This window comes from Heptranchias perlo, chromosome 36 (assembly GCF_035084215.1).
Source record: "Heptranchias perlo isolate sHepPer1 chromosome 36, sHepPer1.hap1, whole genome shotgun sequence".
In the NCBI taxonomy this organism is placed as follows: domain Eukaryota; kingdom Metazoa; phylum Chordata; class Chondrichthyes; order Hexanchiformes; family Hexanchidae; genus Heptranchias; species Heptranchias perlo.
Genome location: NC_090360.1, coordinates 10218648 through 10239829, shown reverse-complemented (window position 1 = coordinate 10239829; position 21182 = coordinate 10218648). Strand labels below are relative to the sequence as shown.

Here is a 21182-nt window from a genome sequence, read left to right as displayed (position 1 = left end):
AATAAAATCTTAGCATAACGAGATTGTTTGTTTCCATCTTTGAGGGTAAGTCTTGGCAAATAAATAAAAATATTAAAAAGTATAACTAAAAATTAATAAAACTTGCAATAATCGAAAATAGTTTACCTGTGCTATTTTTGACTGGAGATTATAATTAATCGAGATAGACGCTATCGATAAATTATGTCAATTATGAAGCAGAAGGTTTATAAGTGTGGCCAAATATTTTAATACTGTGCATTTGGTGACTGTGCTCCATATTCTGTATAACGAATGTTGGAATTAATCAGTGCTCGCCGCCCCTTGGGTCATGAGCAGCTTTCCCAGTGCGATCCTTCATCTTACGGCGAGAAACAATGGAACCTTTAATTAAAACCTAGAACAGCTCATCAATAATTCTTAATCGCGAAATTATTTATAACACACATTTAAATAATCGTCCAACAACGTCCCAGGGATAGACAGTATACTTATCCATGCGTTCCATTGTGTGCTGCACAGACTAACGCCTTCAAATTTGAGTTTTCCAAGACACTACATTTGATTTTCAAATCTCCTGTACTTTATACTACGCGTGAGAATGTGCGATTGTGTAATCTCCAATCCTTCCAATTTCAGATCCTCTAGAAAACTTTTCACGGGGAAAAATCAAACCACTTTTACAAAATTGTCGATTTAAGGCAACAACAAGAAGGTTATTATGTAATTTTACTCGTTATATGTTATTCCAATAAAATATGCACGTAATTTTTGACCTATCACTGTACAGCCCTCTTCTTCCTCTTTAATGTGCTGCAGATTTCCATTCGACAAACAATAAACATATCTAATGGGAAGATCCCTTTAGAAAACTTGCGGAACAAGTATGTGTTGGTCGAGCAGAACACACCATCACTCAGTTCAAGTCATTACATGTTAAGCGGAAGATGCTCAATGCGATGTGAACTTTACTCTCGACACTGCTCTATTTTTTTTCTGAGAAATAGGATGTTAAGCAATGGGCCGTTTACTGACGTTAGATTCCGTCTAGATTATCTTCTGAACGATCACTGTTGAAAAGATATGAAAAAAACACACCCCCCTAAAAATTACACACGTTAGATACAAACGTTAGATACATCATACAAAGACGCCCTCCCCCGCGAATTCTGGCCGCTTGAGTTTACAATGTAAAGTCAATGGGTATTGTGCTGCGTATGATGTTGTCGTTCTTCGGGCTCGGCGAATAGGGAAAGGGGGAGGGGTTTGTCGTATCAAGAGAAAGTATAGCAGAGCTCTCCACACATCCTGTTCAGGTTCCACGGCACGCCAGTTACAAGGGTGAAGAAGTGACAATGAGCCAAAACTGCGAGCAGACTGAGAGAGATTTCCATCTAACCAAAATCTAGTTCAACGATGGGCTTGGAAAGGAAGTTTCTATCCAGCCACCATTCCCCTCGTTTCATGTGAACTCATGAAGCTGAGGGCAGCTCGGTAAGTATGAACACCAGCTTGTTATCGATTGGCGTGTAAAACTTATTTTGAAAATGAATTGTTGTCAATGTGTTAGCTCCTTTAATTAGTAAATTGCAGAATACTTCAAGATTATAAAGGAATAGGTTTAGATCCCCTATGCACGCCTGATTTGTGGGTTACCCAAAATGAGGGGACTGATCCCAATTCTCCTGTGCATTTCTCCTATAGAAACGGTTTTATTTGAAGTAGTATCAAATTTTCATTCTCGTTCTTTCTCTTAATTTCTTTCTATAGGTACTCAAAGGTATGTGATCTTGTTTTATGTATGTTAGTTTGCCGGAGTGGATTTGGTGCTAGTCAAAGGATAGTCTCGCTTTGTATCTCTTTCGTAAATTTTATTCTGCCACTCTTTCAACTTACGTTCAAGAGCTGATCAGTGATGACCAGAATATTCTAACTTGCCTTCATGTACAAGTCAGTAATAATGAAGGAGGTTAAATGCAGGAAAGTTAACCAGACAGATATAAAAAATGGATAGGCGGACAGACAGACAGAGTATATAGGTTGTTGAGTTTTTATATAGCACTGTGATCGAGTCCTTAATCAATTAATACGCAGCTAAACGAGGCCGTTTGCATTCTATCTTCAATCCAGGAGTTCTTTGATCCCGTGAACCGGTTGTGCGAGTCTTTCTTCTATCGGCTGTGCGCGATCGTGGCAGAACTATGCCTGTCCTCAATAACTCCACCCAGGACTCAGTCCGACCCAAAGCTCGCAGGAACAGCTATGTACTACAACTTTTATACTCACTTTACATTCTTGTCTAGGCGTGCAAGTGGCAGTGCTGGTTTCCTTTGATGTGTGCAAGTTTTATAATTTAACTGTGCAGCTTGATAATCGAATATTAGCGCAGTGACATATCTAAATTAAGCTGGGTACAGTAACTAATCAAACCTTGTCAAATATTAAGGGTTGAATACGTAAAACAATCAGTTTTGTTTCCTATGTAGAAGATGGTTATTTTAAGAATTGTCACGGCCATTATAAAATCTCTAATGGATGATTTAATAAGCAATACACTATGGAGAGAGCAGACTTTTGAACTGATTGCATTGTCAGAGTCCTAATAGCATTACGGAGCAACAATGAGTGATGGATATTTCTAAAGCATTCCCTCATAGGGCTTGGGTTGAAATGGTGCATGCAGCATTGTCTAAAAATGCATGGCAATATAATTTCGACGTGTAAGACATCTTCCATGAGCTACAACGAAAGCCGGGTTCAAGCAATCAATCCCCTGTCTCAAGTCATAAGACTGCTGAACATTTGCAGACATGCGAGGTCGGATTTGTAATGCATTGGTGCAGTATTGGAGGACATGTCAGAAATTAGCTTAAAGGAATAAGGAGGCCTTCACTACTCACTTGTTTTCACCGTTCTGTTTTATTTCACTGAATAGCTTCTTATTCAAAAATGACTGTTGCATGTGACACCCACCGCCCCCCCCCCTTCATTCTTCTTTAACCGGTTGGACCCTGTCTGTGCTGTAGGTGCTGCCCAAACTGCCCGTGCCCCCTCTGCAGAAAACCCTCGACATCTATCTGAACTGCATGAAACACCTGGTCCCAGAGGATCAGTACAAAATCACCAAAGCCATCGCAGAAAAGTTTGGCGCCCGTGCAGAGATTGGAGAGTTTTTGCAGCAACAGTTGATGGAGCGAAGAGAAAATAAAGTTAACTGGGTAAATGGCGCCACTTTGCACCTCCGATAATCTATATATATATTTAATTCATCGTGCCTTGCTTTCTGCCTTAGAAAACACTTAGCGATAGTCTGCAAGGAAGTAGAGAAGTTATCTAGTAAATTTAGTTCTGCAATATGTTTATAAATTTATGGAATATATCACAACCTCTATTTTGCAGATGAAGTACTAATGAATCTATTACTTTCCATTGGTTTCTAAAGGGGTTCTTTTTGCGTTGGTTTCACTGCCCATTTTGAACCGACTTTACATATTCAGAATAAATCATTTCATGTGCTTACGGCGATTTAAAATGTGGCTCCTTACTAATCGGATTGATCAATGTAAACTGCAAATAACTTTCAATAGGCCAATTCTGCAATGACAGAAATTAAAGCGAGGCCGGTGTTGTATAGTTTCGTCTCAATGCGGGAAACATACAATGGAATCTAGAGCTGCCTGCTTTCCCTTTCGCTGGCATTTGTTGAACTTTCTGAATATTTACATAGAAACCAAGGAATGAATTAGACAATCAAAAGAGGCATTTCCAAAGTTAAGAAAACCAGTTGAATTTAGTGAGATATTAAGCAAGTTTTCCTTTTCTTCCCAAGATTTACGAATGGTGGCTGGATGACATGTATTTATGTAATCGAGTTGCACTTCCGGTAAACTCCAGTCCCGGAATGGTCTTCCCTCGCCAGAACTTCCGGGATGAGGGTGATCAACTCAGGTACAATTAAATCATACCCTGAACTTTCATATAGCACAACAGAAATGCACTGTAACGTGCACAAGCTGTCATGCATAGTGATAATGGCAATTCGATGTTTCCAACACAAAGATGCAGTGTTGTCAGAAAATGTAGGTTGAGATATAGCGAACCCTGCCCAAAAATATCAACTTGGGACCATTTCTTGGTGAAGTTTTAAGGATCGTGCCCCAATACATGGGCAAGGCTCTATCACGGATACTCTTACATGTTCCTATTTAAATTGTTTTCAAAGGCAGGTTATTTTTGAATATCTTTCGCTACACCCTTTGCATATCGGGCAAAGTATGTGGAAATGTTTTGTCAGTGTTAAGTATATTTAATGCAAGAGTGATATGAGGTTGGTGTAACACGAGTTCACATTCTCATCTATATACATTGGTGGACTTAATAGCTGTAAGAATAAAATGAACTATGTCAAAGCAGTCTAATTTAGTGCGAACAATGGCATCATTTTCGGTGTTGAGGCTGTGAGGTATGGGTGTTATCTAGTGGAACCTGCACTCTGTAATTATTTCCCCAACCACAGGCACATATCATTCTCCTGGATAATAAATTATGCTTTGAGATTCTTCCTTGCGTAGCGCCGAACTCCCATTGATGACATCTGGAGAAATCTCACCGTGACGCCAACATCACGAGTTTATTTTTCCTTTACAGGTTTGCTGCACGTCTCATTTCCGGAATACTGGATTACAAAGTTGTAATAGATGCGTAAGTTATCGCCATTCGGGGAGTCAAACATTGAATAATTTTGATCATGGCATTCAACACAAGAATTCCATACCTCAAGTTAATATGAGCTATTATGCCGTTCTTTTTTCACAGTTTCTCCAACAAACCTAAGATTATTCAGTGAAAACATATTGCTTGTCTAAAATGCCTTATCTTAATTTAATTGGTTAATATATAAAATTCGATATTAAACGAGAACAATTGATAAAATGCATGGAGTAGGTTTTTAGTATTGGAAAACCAAGACCGAGGGCCTTAATGCATCGCACGGCCAAGGTCTGAAAGAATTGCTGCCAAGTTGCCTGTGTCCTCTCTGCAGGAGGGGATGGACGGGGGTGGACAAATGTAAGAGGCAGCGATTAGGTGACCAGACTTCGTTTTTAAAGCCTGGAGATTGTAGGAGGAGGGGATGACTGAGGGAGGTATGGAGTTCCATAGATTTAAGGTGTAAAAGAATGATGGGGTGAGAGAGAATGCCATGAGTTTTGCTTCCAGCACATTGGGGATATAGGGATTTGGAGCTTTAAAAGGGACTAAAGGGTTGACCAGAGAAGCAGGGACAATAGTATGGGTGAAATAGAGAAAATATATGATTTTACCGCAAACCGTGCTTTTGAATCATCTATAATTCTTAGAAATGCGAAATAACTCTTTACCCTTCCCAACATTAGTATTCTCCCATAATGCTCACTATCGCACCTCATACCTCTTTAATGAACTGCCCGATTGCACTGCTGTTAATTGTCGTCAGTCTTTTAATTCATTAACAGTAGATGGTGTATTTAGAAATATGACAGTGGAGAGTCATTACCTGGCTATTATTCAATCAGGACATTTATAATCCACCAGAGCTTCCTGCTGGTTGGTGTATTGACGTCCAAACATCCATTTTATTAGTTTACAGTGAAAAATTGTATGGTGGTTCCGAAAATATTAAAATAAATTATGAATAGATTTTTCCGACATTGTACCAATTTAAGTAGAGGAAAAAAAAAATCCAGGTTTCTCCTTTTACAGAATCGGTGTATTTTTGCCTACACCGAGTCCTAAATTAAACAATAGCTAACCTGGAGGTTGAAGGGGAACGGGTCAGGGAGAAGCTGGCTTGTTATGCTAGAAGCAACATTTAAGTCCATGTCTGTTTTTCCAGCCGTGCGTTACCTGTTGATTTTGCCCGTGGTCAGCTGGCTGGACACGCCCTGTGTATGGAGCAGTATTACAGGCTGTTCTCGTCCTACCGTCTCCCAGGTCATCGAAAAGACACGCTGGCGGCCCAGAAAAGCAGCATCATGCCCGAACCAGAGCACGTCATCGTGGCTTGTAAGAACCAGGTGAGAAAACACATTTCAATTTCTACCGGGGAACAAGTGGAGCTAAATGCGATTGGAAATTGACGCCAGGATGGTTTTATTCAGAGTGGCAATTAGGGACAAGAGTAGGCATTTAGCCCCTCCAGCCTGTTCCAATTACTGGTAACTAAATGAGCGAATGAGTTCAAATATCATAAATTCTGGAAAACGTGATGGTTATACATTTTTTCAATGAAAGTATAAATAATAGATCGCCCCTCTCCCCCACAATTTAAAGTGGTTCTTACATTTAACCCACGCTTTTCAATATTTTACACCAACTCCAAACAGTTTCGCTTTAACTTTGCTTCCATTTCTTTACTTTGTGCCAGTTCTTCGTTTTGGATGTTGTCATAAACTTCAGACGTTTGAACGAAACCGACTTATTCACCCAGTTGAGAAAGATCGTGAAAATGGCAGAGAGCGAGGAAGAAGGTGTGCCTCCGATTGGACTGCTCACATCAGGCGGCAGGAGCGAATGGGCAGAGGCCAGGGGAGTGATCATGAGAGGTCAGATACAAAGCACTGCTAAAAACCACAGTCTAAGCTTTCATTCTCATTCAGTGGCATGCAACTAGCTCCTGAGCTACAGGCAAATGTTTGAGGTGAAAGTACATTGTGTTTTACACAAATGCAAACGATATGGTCGGTGTTGTATCTGTTTCCTGGGCCATATTTCGAAACAATCCATATGCGAACTAAGAACGCCATTGTTTCATTTAATTCCACCACGTATGAGAGCGCCATATAAAGAAGCTCAATTGTAGTTTGATGTTCTAGTTTGCTCTCACTTTAATCTCATTAATGATGGTGTTGATGGGAAAATTAATTCAGATTTAACTTAAAACCTCTAATCAAAGCCACATATCGATTTAGTACATAAATCTGATGATTACAATGTGTGGGTGGTAATCATAGATGCCACTGAACTTTCCGCTTCATATTCCTATCAGCCCACAGAATCCATGCGGATGCCTTTCAAGGTAATTTGCCTTTAAGAAGCACTTCCTGGCCTCGCATTTTATCACACTGTGGAACACACAATGTAGGCACTGTCAGTTCATTACCATCACAGGGAACTTTAGAACAAAATTGTATCTATCTGTTAAGGATAGAAGCCTGAGCTTAATTTCACTTGCATCTGGAATTCCTCCTGGAATTCTTGCACCTTTAAAACTATGCAAACCACTTCAATAGTTTCATAGCTACGATTATTTTACTTCAAGAATATATTTTAATTTTCTCAACATCAGCGGACATCCCTTGGTATTGCCCACGGTAAGTCGGAAGATACACTCTTTAAGGACAGAAATGGCACACTACGTATGGTACGTTGTATTATACCACGTAGCACATTATTCTGTTACGGTGGGGCTTTTAAAAAAAAATTGTTGATGGGATGTGGGCATCGCTGGCAAGGCCAGCATTTATTGCCCATCCCTAATTGCCCTTGAGAAGGTGGTGATGAGTCGCCTTCTTGAACCGCTGCAGTCCGTGTGGTGAAGGTTCTCCCACTCTGCTGTTAGGTAGGGAGTTCCAGGATTTTGACCCAGCAACGATGAAGGAACGGCAATACTTTTCCAAGTCGGGATGGTGTGTGACTTGGAGGGGAACGTGCAGGTGGTATTGATCCCATCTGCCTACTGCCCTTGTCCTTCTAGATGGTAGAGGTCACGGGTTTTGGAGATGCTGTTGAAGAAGCCTTGGCGAGTTGCTGCAGTGCATCCTGTAGATGGTACACACTGCAGCCACAGTGCACCGGTGGTGAAGGGAGTGACTGTTCAGGGTGGTGGATGGGGTGTCAATCAAACGGGCTGCTTTGTCCTGGATGGTGTTGAGCTTCTTGAGTGTTGTTGGAGCTGCACTCATCCAGGCAAGTGGAGAGTATTCTATCACACTCCTAACTTGTGCCTTGTAGATGGTGGAAAGGCTTTTGGGAGTCAGGAGGTGAGTCACTCGCCGCAGAATACCCAGCCTCTGACCTGCTCTTATAGCCACAGTATTTATATGGCTGGTCCAGTTAAGTTTCTGGTCAATGGTGACCCCCAGGACGTTGATGGTGGGTGTTGTGGGAAATCACCACTCGGAGTCAGACTTAAAGATTCAACATGCAGTTTATTGAACAAAGCTTTGGGAGAAGTGCTTGGCACTCCGCAGTGCTCACAGTCAACTTCTCAATTTTAAAATGGCCACTGAGCTTCTTTTATACATTCCAAAGAGTTGACAAGTACAGACATTTAGCAGTTATTACATTATCAGCCTTGGTTAGTTACACATTAGCCAATTAGGCCCCGACAGCAACAATTGACCTCCAATCACATTCCTTTAAAAAACAACTGTTATCAAGAACATATTGTTTCGGTTCCGCTTTATCTTAAGCTGACCATCTGGAGGTCTGGTTTTTGTCTGTTCCGTAGTTTTTATACAATGACAGGATGTAGCTCAAGGTTGCCTAAGTCAGCACATTTTAATGTCTTTTCACAGAGTCCATTTTGTTTCACAGAGTCCATTTTGTTTCACAGAGTCCATTTTGTTCCAGGTAACCATCTTACTTTTACTCCAACAATTCCCCCTTTTGGTCATGATTATGGCTTAATAATCATCTAGACCAATAACGATAGAGTACTTGCAACGGTGGTCCGGCACTCAATACACAGCCTTTTCGGGTATCTACCTTCCGTGATGTTCTGTGCGTATGCCGAACCCATAATTCACAGGTTACATGTTACAGATAGATTCCTTCTCCCTCATCATTGCCGTCTTCCTTGGCGTCTTCGGGTGTCCCCATTAGGTGTTCTTCTTCAGTGGCCACACTGGCTCCTGGCACAATTCGAGCCATCATGACTTTACAGCAGACATTAAAACATCCGATAACCAAGCAAAAAGCAATTATTATTAAACTTGTAAAGTGGTGAGGTTATGCCGGTGTATCTCTCCCAGTTCCTCGGGTCCAATCCGAACCGGGACTTCAGGAATGAAGCAGAACTCTGGACTTAAAATATATTGGCATATTTAAACGTTTTCAAAGAAGTTGTAACACAGTATTCGCCCTCTCCGGCATATGCCACTTGAGTGGGTTTTAGATCCGCCTCTAGGGCCTCCATGGTACAGTTAATATCCTGACAGGTACCGGTATTGTTAAACCCACACTGTGCTTCTGGGCTGTGTGCAACACGATGTGGACATAAAGTGACAACATGTCTAGTAACACATCCCTTTAATTTTGTTCCAGCGAAATTCCCTTTAATTTTTTTTCAGCATATGGTAACATATTGTGATGGGATATGTGCATTCCGTCCTTCACTACCCCAATATTCTGTACTTGTTACACCTCTCATCCCTGGGTTTCGGGTGCCATCACCAGTATTACCAGTACCAACCCTAGGAGCCCTCCTCCGTCAGGTTTACACTCCACTTGAATGGGGTACACCCGCAGCATTGCCCTGAATTGGCAAGGGGTGATGTTCTTGTTTGCTAACAGCCGCTTGGAGGTACCACCTCCATCATGCCCACAGGTCAGGTACACCCTCAGTTTGTTGATTCGTTATTCATAAGGGTACTTCCCCTGCCTGTATCTGGGCTAGGTTCTCTCATGTCTGTTCCACAATCCAGTTACCATATGTACTGCAGATGTCATTAGCAGCCGCCTGCTAAGATACGTTATATTCCTCTTTTATTAATTTATTAATGGTTTGGGCATGTGTTTCTAGCACTGTAGCTATCCTTTGCAAATATATGGTCAGCATTTGATCCTCAGACAATTCCTTATCTGTATTTTCATTTATTTTTAAATATATCTTTAATGCGAGACCCTAAATCTCTGACCTTTTGATCTAATGTTGCCAAATCAATGGTGTTAACAACTGAGGCACCCGTATTAAAGGCAGTTGCTATATCACTTATCACAGATCTTTACGTCTCCATATTTGTCTATCTCTTTTACGATGTCCACCTCCATTCCATGTCGCGCTTTGTTTTAACACTTGAGTTAGGAGGTGTTGATATAATTGTTGAGTTTTCTTAGCATTCTCAATGCGAGTTATATAATTTGTCAGGGAAGGTCTTCCCTCTTTGGTCAGATCTTGTATTGGAGCTACTATTCGTGAATAGCCCCAGAACTTGTCGAACTTCCTTATCATACTGTGGCGGGGTAAAACTGATAGGCGTTTAGTACCCTGTGTCAGTACATAGCTCAAGTAGTGGACTTCCAATTGTCCAACCTATGCTTTCTCTTCATACGATTTGTTTTACATTCCTTTCTTATCAATTTTTTTTTCACTGTAGCATTGTCTGTGTGGAAACTTATATCTCAGTCAATTGTAACCTTTGGCATTTCCGAGTAATTGGGTCAATTTTAATAATATAACCTATACCAATTGTTACCTCATGTTCACCTGTGTTCTGGGCAAGCCTCAGACGGTTCTCAACCGATTGGGTCATTTCTATCTGTTTGAACTGCTCTTGGCATGACAGTCTGGCTTCTTGGGATGGAAGGGGTTAACATTAACTGGCTCTCGTGGTAGCAGTAATTTGATACTTCTCCCTCTGAGATTAAGTTTCCACATTCCACCTTCAAAATTTCTCTTCACACAGGTTTGACTGATTTTTTTTTTCACATTTGTGGATTGCTTTACACTATATATTTTGCACACTATTTTTGAGATTTATTTTAATCATAGTGTTTTCTCCAATGTTTCTTATTAACCAACTTGTTTGCTTGCAGCTTCTTTACTTTCTTTTCAGACTCTGCTTTAGCTTTGCAAACAGCCTTTTCCCTAATCTTATCTTTCAGACGACAATTAAAATCCAATATGATCATTATCGCCGTCTCTTTTTTTTGCTAAAATCCTTAAGGGGTAGAGGAAGAATCAATCACAATAGCACAAAATGCTTCGAAGATCAAATTAATTTATAACCAGAGATCATCCTGCAACTGTAACTTGTAATTCTTTAAAGCTGCACTTTATCTTTTCTTTTACAATTAAACCTCATTTTGTAAATGCAAAGGTTGTTGCTTGGTGAATTGAAAACCGATGTCGGTGTCCTTGGAAGGGGTTAACTAGTTTTTTTTCAGTAACAAAACGACGGAGCCAGATATCAGATTCACGCAGCGTTCTCAGCATACGTCAACGTAATTTTCACATAAATTCTTTTTTAAAAAAAATTCATACCGGGAAATAACATCTCCCATCGTACATTTTAGTTTATAGTTAGTCTAGTATTTCCAGTTTGTTGTGATCAACTTTTGTTTAGGTTCCCCTCAATTTTCACATTGCTTCGTAAGTTTTATAATTTGCTGTCCAATTCATTTTTTTTCACATACTTTTAGTGGGTACGATTATAACCAACTCTCCGAGCTGTTCCAGCTTTCCGACTTTTCCTATCACGGTGATACCAGATAGCTTTTTTTTATCTGTCCCGTTAATTTTTTTTTAACCTCTTTTTTTAACCACAGCCAATCACAAGATAAAAATTCAAAATGCCAATTTTTTTAGAAGATCCCATGTCTGGAATTTGACATGCTCACATTTATAAGAACCAGAATTTAATAGGTCACTTAACCTCAATAACTCCAATTTTAATTCAGCAATATCAGAATTAAACACAAGACAAAACAGATACATTACACAAAAGAAGAAAACACGTAAGACGCAGTAAGAAGGGGGCGTGGCCCACAACACCGACAGAAAATACTCACAATAAGGACATGCTTTTTAAAGAGACAGTACACTGAAAACAAAAGAACCTTTCTTTTCCGGGTCTCTGTCTCTTAAACATTTTAATTGATTCTTTTTTTCTAATTCCCTTACCCTAGATTCTAATTTCGTAATTTTGTCCTTGTCTTCGTTCCACTTTTTAGTGGAAGCGGCTACTTGTCCCATTAGTCCAGCTAATTGATGTACTAATAATATCCCTGCCTTTTTTGTTTTGTCTTTCTTTTCCCCATCTACCCACTTTCTCTGTTGTTCTAAGGTCTGAGAAACATCCCAGCCATCCCTTTGCATCTTCTTAATCAACGAGTGTCTGTCTGTCATATATTTATCAATAAGGGAACCCGCAGGTCCCCACTTAGTTTACCCACCTGTCATCTTGCAGGCTTCTAAGCCCCCTCGTTGGGGTTTCTGTTTATACTCACGGCCACAATTACCGTCTCAGCAACGTATTTCCTCCACCGGAGTCCATCTGTTTATACTCACGGCCACGATTACCGTCTCAGCAACGTGTTTCCTCCACCGGAGTCCGGCTCTAGGTCAGGGTGATCAGCTCCTTACCGCACCGCTTAAAACTTCAGACAGTACACATCCGCGAATTCTTATACTCTAACTATCTCTGCGTTTGTTCGCCACTACAGAGTTTGATGCCGGATGGTCCTTACTACTTGTGCTTCATGATCCTAAGTGCCTTTATTCCTCTACGCCCACTTCATGGTCCTGACCATCGCGTGGGGGATTTCCCCTCTTAACAACCGGTCTAAGGCTGCGCGTTTGAGACAGGCACTTCCTTGTCCTTAGTCAATCAGCACAAGCAATGAATTCCTGTTTCTATCCGATAGTCCCATAAATTCCCCTAATTTTCACCTGTTTTTAACTGCATTGTTGGCTCAGTCTGACTCCCACAGTTCAATAATCTCTACTCCAGTTCGCCGATCGAGGCCAACCGATCAACTCACCAGCAGTGAGATCCTGCCGACTACGCCAATTTGTTGTGGGAAATCAACACTCGGAGTCAGACTTAAAGATTCAACATGCAGTTTATTGAACAAAGCTTTGGGAGAAGTGCTTGGCACTCCGCAGTGCTCGCAGTCAACTTTAAAATGGTCGCTGAGCTTCTTTTATACATTCCAAAGAGTCGACAAGTACAGACATTTAGCAGTTATTACATTATCAGCCTTGGTTAGTTACACATTAGCCAATTAGGCCCCGACAGCAACAATTGACCTCCAATCACATTCCTTTGAAAAACAACTGTTATCAAGAACATATTGTTTCGGTTCCGCTTTATCTTAAGCTGACCATCTGGAGGTCTGGTTTTTGTCTGTTCCGTAGTTTTTATACAATAACAGGATGTAGCTCAAGGTTGCCTCAGTCATCACATTTTAATGTCTTTTCACAGAGTCCATTTTGTTCCACAGAGTCCATTTTGTTCCAGGTAACCATCTCACTTTTACTCCAACAGTGGGGGATTCGGTGATGGTAATGCCGTTGAATGTCAAGGGGAGGTGGTTAGACTCTCTCTTGGTGGCACTTGTATGACGCGAATGTTACTTGCCACTTATCAGCCCAAGCCTGGATATTGTCCAGGTTTTGCCCCATGCGGGCACGGACTGCTTCATTATCTGAGGGGTTGCGAATGGAACTGAACACTGTGCAATCATCAGTGAACATCCCCATTTCTGACCTTACGATGGAGGGAAAGTCATTGATGAATTAGCTGAAGATGGTTGGGCCTGGGACACTGCCCTGAGGAACTCCTGCATCAATGTCCTGGTGCTGAGATGATTGGCCTCTAACAACCACAACCATCTTCCTTTGTGCTAGGTATGACTCCAGCCACTGGAGAGTTTTCCCCCTGATTCCCATTGACTTCAATTTTACTAAGGCTCCTTGGTGCCACACTCGGTCAAATGCTGCTTTGACGTCAAGGGCAGACACTCTCACCTCACCTCTGGAGTTCAGCTTTTTTGTCCATGTTTGGATCAAGACTGTAATGAGGTCTGGAGCCGAGTGGTCCTGGCGGAACCCAAACTGAGCACCGGTGAGCAGCTTATTGGTGAGTAGGTGCCGCTTGATAGCACTGTCGATGGCACCTTCCATCATTTTGCTGATGATTGAGACTGATGGGGCGGTAATTGGCCGGATTGGATTTGTCCTGCTTTTTGTGGACAGGACATACCTGGGCAATTTTCCACATTGTCTCTTTAAGAGCAAAAGATCCAATCGCTGTCAATTTGAGGACAACTGGTTGTCTCCTGTGATCTGCAGCTGGTTTTAAATCTCCAGCTACTTACCTCGGTCAGAAGAAGCTAACCTAAAATGACTGGCTTTCTTTCTCCTTTGCAAGATTGTTTTGCACCTTATGTACGATAGACCCATGCTGGATGCAAGACCATGTACATATATCTATTAGTTGAATTTGAAAAGTGCAGCATTTTGCCTTGGATAGTGTTGGGTTTTGGTGTCACATACACCAAACCCATTAATTCTCATGAATTATTTCACAGAATATTCTTTGATCATTATAATATGGTAGACATGATCTTACACTGTCCAGCATGTGATCCAATTACCCTGCATTCATTTAGCTGGAATTTATAATTCAGCAATGAGGCGAATGACATTCTTGACAGTGTACATTATTGATGATTAAAAGCTATGGAAAAACAGAAAAAATGGTGGAATGCAATCCTTAAAACATTAGGAAAAATCCTGGAATCCCATGTAATGAAAACAGAATTTGACTTATTAAGTCACCTTAAACCAGGGTCCCTGCTGATGACCTGGTTAAAGTTAATGGGATACGTTGCACTACTCACACCTTCAGACATTGCTCAGTTCATAAGAACATAAGAACATAAGTTCACACATGATATGCACCATCAAAATTCATTCACACACAACTGACCGTCAACGTAATTAGACCTACTGAGTAACACACTTATTTATCCAGTACCATGCACGATGAAGTAAATGCACATTAACACTAATGTATGTTTATATTGATTAGCATTGCAAAACAATTTTTAAAAACAGCAGTGTAAACCATAACCATTGTGTTAATAATTCAGATAATTAATCCACATAGTTCTCCAGGCAGTTGATTTGAACCAGCTGTAAAATTCAAAATAAATCACAATTAATATTTGAAGTAACAAGTGAGTTACAACAAGTAGCAAAAAAACACTCCACAGGTGGAAAATGCATCTGACTCAAGTCAATGCTTTTTTAACAAATTGTGTCTGAAATCTACATATTTCCTCTGTGTTAGCTGCATTGTAAACACAGTGGTAAAATTGACTCTGTTTCCTATTTCTAACAAAATTGTTCTTTTAGACTTGTTTTATTATTTCACTAGAAACAGCAAACAAGAAAACTTCCTGCTCGGTTTACAATGTTGCTGACACACTGACCAAAGTAGATCTCCCACTGTTTTCAAAAGTTAAATATTAAGTACAAATACATTGGCTTCATCCAAAGATAAAATACATGACAATGTCTGCATTCATTAATAAAGTAATTTTCATATTTCAACATTGCCCGTGGTACATAAACAAGTACTTTGAACAGTTCATTTTTTTCCTTATATCACTGAGTGCTTCACATAATCTGTTCAGCCCTTATATAAACTGCACAGTCTTCTCGAAATTTCAAAGGAAATAAACTATGAACAGTTAAAAATTCTAAATGTAGAAAAATGGTTTAATGAAAGCACAAGGTAATAAACATCATTATTCCACATTCCAAACAGAATGATGCTGAATGAAAAAGCAAAACATTATTCATGACAATCACTTACAACCAAAATGTATTATTTCAGGCCTATGCCTGTAGATAGGCTGTTTTAACTTTCTTATCTTGCCAATGGATCTGAACTTTTTGGGAGAGGGGAAATATGAATTGCTATTTAAAGCTAGAAATTTGTTTATGCAGATATTTAAATATTTATCTCCACAATGTTCTACAGTAGGCTGGAATGGCCCAGTCTCTATATATTCACTAGATTCTATGTGCTTCAGAAGGTGAACACAGAACCATGTATCATTGTCAAATGTCTGTAACAGAGGACAATGTTAGATGAATCTATGGGTGCAAACAGTTTCTACTTTGCAGCAACATAGAAGTAACAGTATAGTTCTGGAGTCAAGTCTCACTCTGACTCATGAGTGCTGCAGTGCAAGTCCCCTGGCAAGGGCATATCAGATGTATTGGGCTTAACGTCACATGGGATATAACTCCAATGCAGTGTCAAGTCTAATTTAAAAATTGTTCAGAAGATCCATTATCCCTTTTGCATATTTATTAAACTAAAGCAAAGCTTTTTTAAAAAAATCCTCTGAGAACATAGGTATTCTGCCCCTATGTCTTAGACCAGCAGTGTGGGGATAACCACAACCTACAAGTCACTACACATTCTATATAGAAAAGATGTAGATAACAAAGTTATTGCCTCAGTTTCTTTCACCTGTTGTCTATGGGCATCATTATACTACATGCACTGTTTTGAGACCCGTACCTACTGAAAGCAACACAGGGCCAGCAAACCCTAGTTATACTGCCAGATGTGCATCACTATCTGGGTGGGAAGATGGAACTGTCCACTCCCAAACGCCAATTAAATGCTAATATTTTCAAGGATCCAATGAGATAGGCTGAGGGGTCTCTGGTGACACTAAAAAGATTCAAACCACCTCAGATCATATTACACTTTTTTTCCCATTAGTTGCGGTTACACTGCAGTTGTTGTAAAGTGAGGCAGTGTCAGACCAGCTCCCCAAGATGGCCTAACACCAACATCTAAATTCAAGTTGAGTGACTTCTCACCCAAATTACACTAAATAGTTTTGCATCAACAGAATCTGTATGGTATAATTGGTCTAAAGACCACAGGATGATCATAAGGTTCCTCTACAACTATTTTATCTGTATTTTACCTGATAATTGGCAAATGTATTGTGACTCTTTTTGGAAGTATCAGTTTAACAGAATGCACTGACAGTACTGTAAGCATCTCTAGCTATATCGTGCAACATGCGGCATTCATTACAAGGGGTATCTGAAAATCTGTTAACTCAATTAATGAGTTTTGGACTTTCTCTTTGCAGACTCTACTAACCGAGACTCTCTGGATGCAATCGAACGCTGCATATTTCTGTTGTGTTTAGATGACCCAAGTAGTGTTGAACAGACAGATAAAAACCTGGCGCTGCAGATAATGCATGGAGGTGGCTGGCACAAAAATAGTGCGAATCGCTGGTACGACAAAACCATGCAGGTAATGGACACAGGGCTCATGTGTAACATTGAAACTTTCTCAATAGATAATTTAATGTGGGAGTGTTGCTTCCCTATAAACAAAGATCATATTATTGGCAGTGTTTAAAAATATTAGCCTAGAAATTCCTGCTTTATGTGCTTAATGTGTTCAAGTGACTTGGCTTCTTCAATTTTAACATAAGCATTAACATGTATATTTTAAATGGTATTTTGGTATTTATACCAATACGTTCAAAACCATGGAGATCAATGGGCTTGATGAGAATGGCTTACTCTATGGCAAAGTCTACTCTCTACAATGCCAGACAAATATGGCCAGGCTATCAATCCTCTACAAGATTTTAACTGGATGATGCTGGGGCACTTTTCTCTGGAAAAGAGAAGGCTGAGGGGTGACCTGAGAGAGGTCTTTAAGATAATGAAAGGGTTTGATAGGTTAGACGTGGAGAACTTGTTTCCACTTGTGGGGGAGACCAAAACAAGGGGTCATAAATATAAGATAGTCACTTATAAATCCAAAGGGAATTCTGGAGAAACTTCTTTACCCAGAGAGTGTTTAGAATGTGGAATTCGCTACCTCAAGGAGTAGTTGAGGCGACTGGCATAGATGCATTTAAGAGGAAGCTAGATAAACACATGATGGAGAAAGGAGTAGAATGTTATGCTGTTAGGGTTAAATGGAGAGGTCAGAGGAGGCTCGTATGGAGCATAAACACTGGCATGAACCTGTTAGGATGAATGGCCTGTTTTTGTGCTGTACATTCTATGTAATTCTATGTGGATGAAAGTTGCTCGTGTTTAAGCCAGACCTCCATATTTATACCAGGAGCTCAAGAGCTACTGCAACTCAAGTAGCACACATTTCTTCTATCTGCAGAGCTCTATTCCAGACAGTTTCACTAACTGGAACTCGGCCCCTTGGTCACAGAAGTTGAAATACAGAATGAAATCACCAATTGTTGAACCAGGATTACAGGAGTATGCATTAGGCTATGAGGACTCTGATGTTTGATGATACTCCTGTGCAAGCTTTCTAGGTTTTCCTGTTGTCCCATTAATTGACAGATGCAATTTCATGAAACACCAGCCCTTGTTAAAGTTGTCTCTCACTGCATGTTGTTATACCACCTAATGCAAAAAAGGCTGCTGCATAACTTGATGTAGCAGTTGTGGTGTCCATACATTTATCTAGGCAAAATAGCAGAATGTATAATTATCAGGTGTGTTAGTAAGCATTTGACATTTAACTTTTGTGATGACCTCAGAATAACGCAGCCTTACATATAGTTTAATTTTTAAAAATACTGACAAATTTCCATTTTTTTTCCTGCAGTTTATTGTTGGAAAGGATGGAGCCTGTGGGCTGGTTTATGAACATTCGCCTGCAGAAGGGATTGCGGTTGTACAATGTGTTGAACATCTACTCTGTTACATGTATGTCATTGTTCTCTTGCTATTTATTTTGCTTTTAGAGTTCCTATTTTGAAAAAAAAACTTGGAAAAGATTTGCCAATCAGTAATCTTACCAGAGGCCGCAGATATCAATGGGGATTGTGGAATACTCAGAGGGATTTAAGGTTTTGTGAGAGGGCATGGTGGTTTTTAACCCAGTTTGCTATAACTGTGGAAGGTGCAATGTAAAGAGTGTATCAGTACTTCTCCATCATGTCACGTCAGCTGTCCCATTTCAGAAAAGATGCGCCTCATTACAGAGAAAATTCTTTTAGCAGGAGTGAGCTATTAAGCTCTTAGGATCGTTGGGCTCAAAGCATTCGGAGGGGAGTTGTAAAGTCAGCGTTAAAATTTAACATCTCGATTTCACAAAAAGACCCACAGAAAACAAGGCTATGGGCTGGAAATTACAATGCGATATTGGCATATGACTGCTTTACACGATCATATGAAATTAGTTTGTTTGCTATTTTAATACAGACATTAATCCATTAAATGAGTTAGTGCCTTTGTTGAAAAAAAAGTGGACAAAGTCACCATCGAGCTCCTATATGTGCAGCATATTTCTGCAATAGTTGGAGATGTAAAAGTGTGTTGCAAAAGTCACACCTATTTACTGTTGCCATTTCTGTAAAAACACTCTAAATATCGCTATTAAGGGAAATATTGAGGGAAAGCAAAACATACATGTACGGACAGCTTATTCACTGGAATTTACTGAAATTCTATTTGCCATGTTACTACACCATATAGTAAGTTTCACATCACATTGTACTACTACTACTACAACAACAACATGTATTTTTATAGCGCCTTTTAATGCAGTAAAATGTCCCAAGGCACTTCACAAGAACGTTATCATAGAAAATTTGACACCTAACCCAATAGGAGATATTAGGATAGATGACCAAAAGCATGGTCAAAGAGGTAGGTTTTAAGGAGTGACATGAAGGAGGAGAGAGAGGTAGAGAGGCGGAGAGGTTTCGGGAGGGAATTCCAGAACTTAGGGCCTAGGCGGCTGAAGGCACGGCCGCCAATGGTGGAGCGCAGGAAATCAGGGATGTGCAAGAGTCGGGAATTGCAGGAGCGCAGAGATCTGAGGGGTGTGGGGCTGGAGGAGGTTACAGAGATAGGGAGGTGCAAGGCCATGGATGAGAATTTTAAAATTGAGGCTTTGCCAGACTGGGAGCGAATGAAGACCAGCAAACACAGGGGTGACGGGTGAGCAGGACTTGGTGTGACTTAGAATACAGGCAGCAGAGTTACGGATGAGCTCAAGTTTACAGATTGTGGTAGGTCAACCAGGAGGGCATTGGAATAATTGAGTCTGCAGGCAACAAAGACATTTGAGAGTTTCAACAGCAGATGGGCTGAGGCAGGGGTGGAGATGGGTGATATTATGGAGGTGGGCGATATTATGGAGATGGATATATGTGACCTTGGTGATGAAGAGGATATGGAGGTCGGAAGCCCAGTTCAGGGTCAAATAGGATGCTGAGGTTGCAATCAGTCTGATTCAGCCTCAGACAGTGGACAGGGAGGGGGATGGCTAGGGAATGGAGTTTGTGGCGGGGACTGAAGACAATGACTTTGGTCTCCCCAATAAGAAGGGCGTAGTATACTGCTGTTACAAGTTTACGACTGGTACCTGCCTGAGAGAGTTGGCATGCCCGAATTATACTGTTAGTTCCACATAGCTCGCTAGTCAGTTGAATTGGAGCTCTGCACATGCATGGAGGCACACTAGTGCAGAGCCCTGCTGTAAAAGCTCCAAGGTTAAGCTTTAATATTGCTAAAGCGCAGATTGTTTTGTGAGCTGTCTTGAAACATGAAAAAGATTCAAGATTCAGTTCAATCTTTCCTTTGCTCCATGTTTCATTAACACTGCAACTGGTGGAAAACTGAAGTGATGTCAGACTAGCTTATCGAGGTGATCCTATACTTCTTGCTAAAATGCAAAGCACTGTCAATTTGATGTGTTCACATGCGAAATAGTCCATATATCTTTGTGTCAATTCAAAGTGATTTCAGCTTACCAGTCATGCAAAATGTGTGGTATCTTCTGGATGTAAGGAGATTTCTTAAACACCCCATTGTATACATTGTGCTTTAAAATATTTCTGATGTCTACTGCATCTCTTTTGAAACGTTAAATGAAAATGCTGGTTTCTTAGTCGATCCGCAGGATAGCAGAGCACTCACTGTAGTAAATTATTTGCCCCAACTATATCCTGCTCAGCTGAACACAGCTGGGATTTGTTTTGTTTTAAATTTGCAAGCTTGTCCACTTTGTATGAAGGAATTAACAGGATAGGTTATTGGCTCCCTAATAGTTCAGTGAATTGGGGTTAGGGTTAGGCCAGCGAGTAGCTGATCCACACAGACTAGGAAAGCCCCAAGATCTCTGCTGTTTGCTGATCTCAGCCAGTGTATTAGTTCATAGCACCCTGGGAGGTGGGAAAGGAGAGAGGGGGGTGGGCGGAAGGAGAGCTGCTTTGATTACCAGCTGATCTCAATCTGGTGACTCCAATTGGTAGCGTGCATTGGGGGAGGACAGAGCAGGCTTGGGTTTGTTTCCCCCTCACAAGGGGGAAAACAAACAGTCTGCCCTTTCACCTCCTTCCTTCCCAATCATTTCTTCCAGGTGAAACCACAGTTTACTTGTACTTCTTTCAATTTACTAAGGCTT

The 21182-nt window shown here is 40.6% G+C and overlaps 1 protein-coding gene across 1 annotated transcript in view; it reads left to right on the top strand.

The window, feature by feature from the left end:
- Positions 1–1312: 1312 nt before the first annotated feature.
- Positions 1313–21182, top strand: part of chata (choline O-acetyltransferase a) — a 33440-nt gene continuing 13570 nt past the window's right edge. Inside the window, exons 1-9 of the mRNA XM_067972529.1 lie at positions 1313–1473; positions 2110–2243; positions 3006–3197; positions 3809–3927; positions 4627–4680; positions 5852–6032; positions 6383–6560; positions 16870–17039; positions 18375–18475. Coding sequence (XP_067828630.1) covers positions 2181–2243; positions 3006–3197; positions 3809–3927; positions 4627–4680; positions 5852–6032; positions 6383–6560; positions 16870–17039; positions 18375–18475 — 1058 coding nt within the window. The 5' untranslated portion in view covers positions 1313–1473; positions 2110–2180. The remainder of the gene's footprint in view (positions 1474–2109; positions 2244–3005; positions 3198–3808; positions 3928–4626; positions 4681–5851; positions 6033–6382; positions 6561–16869; positions 17040–18374; positions 18476–21182) is intronic.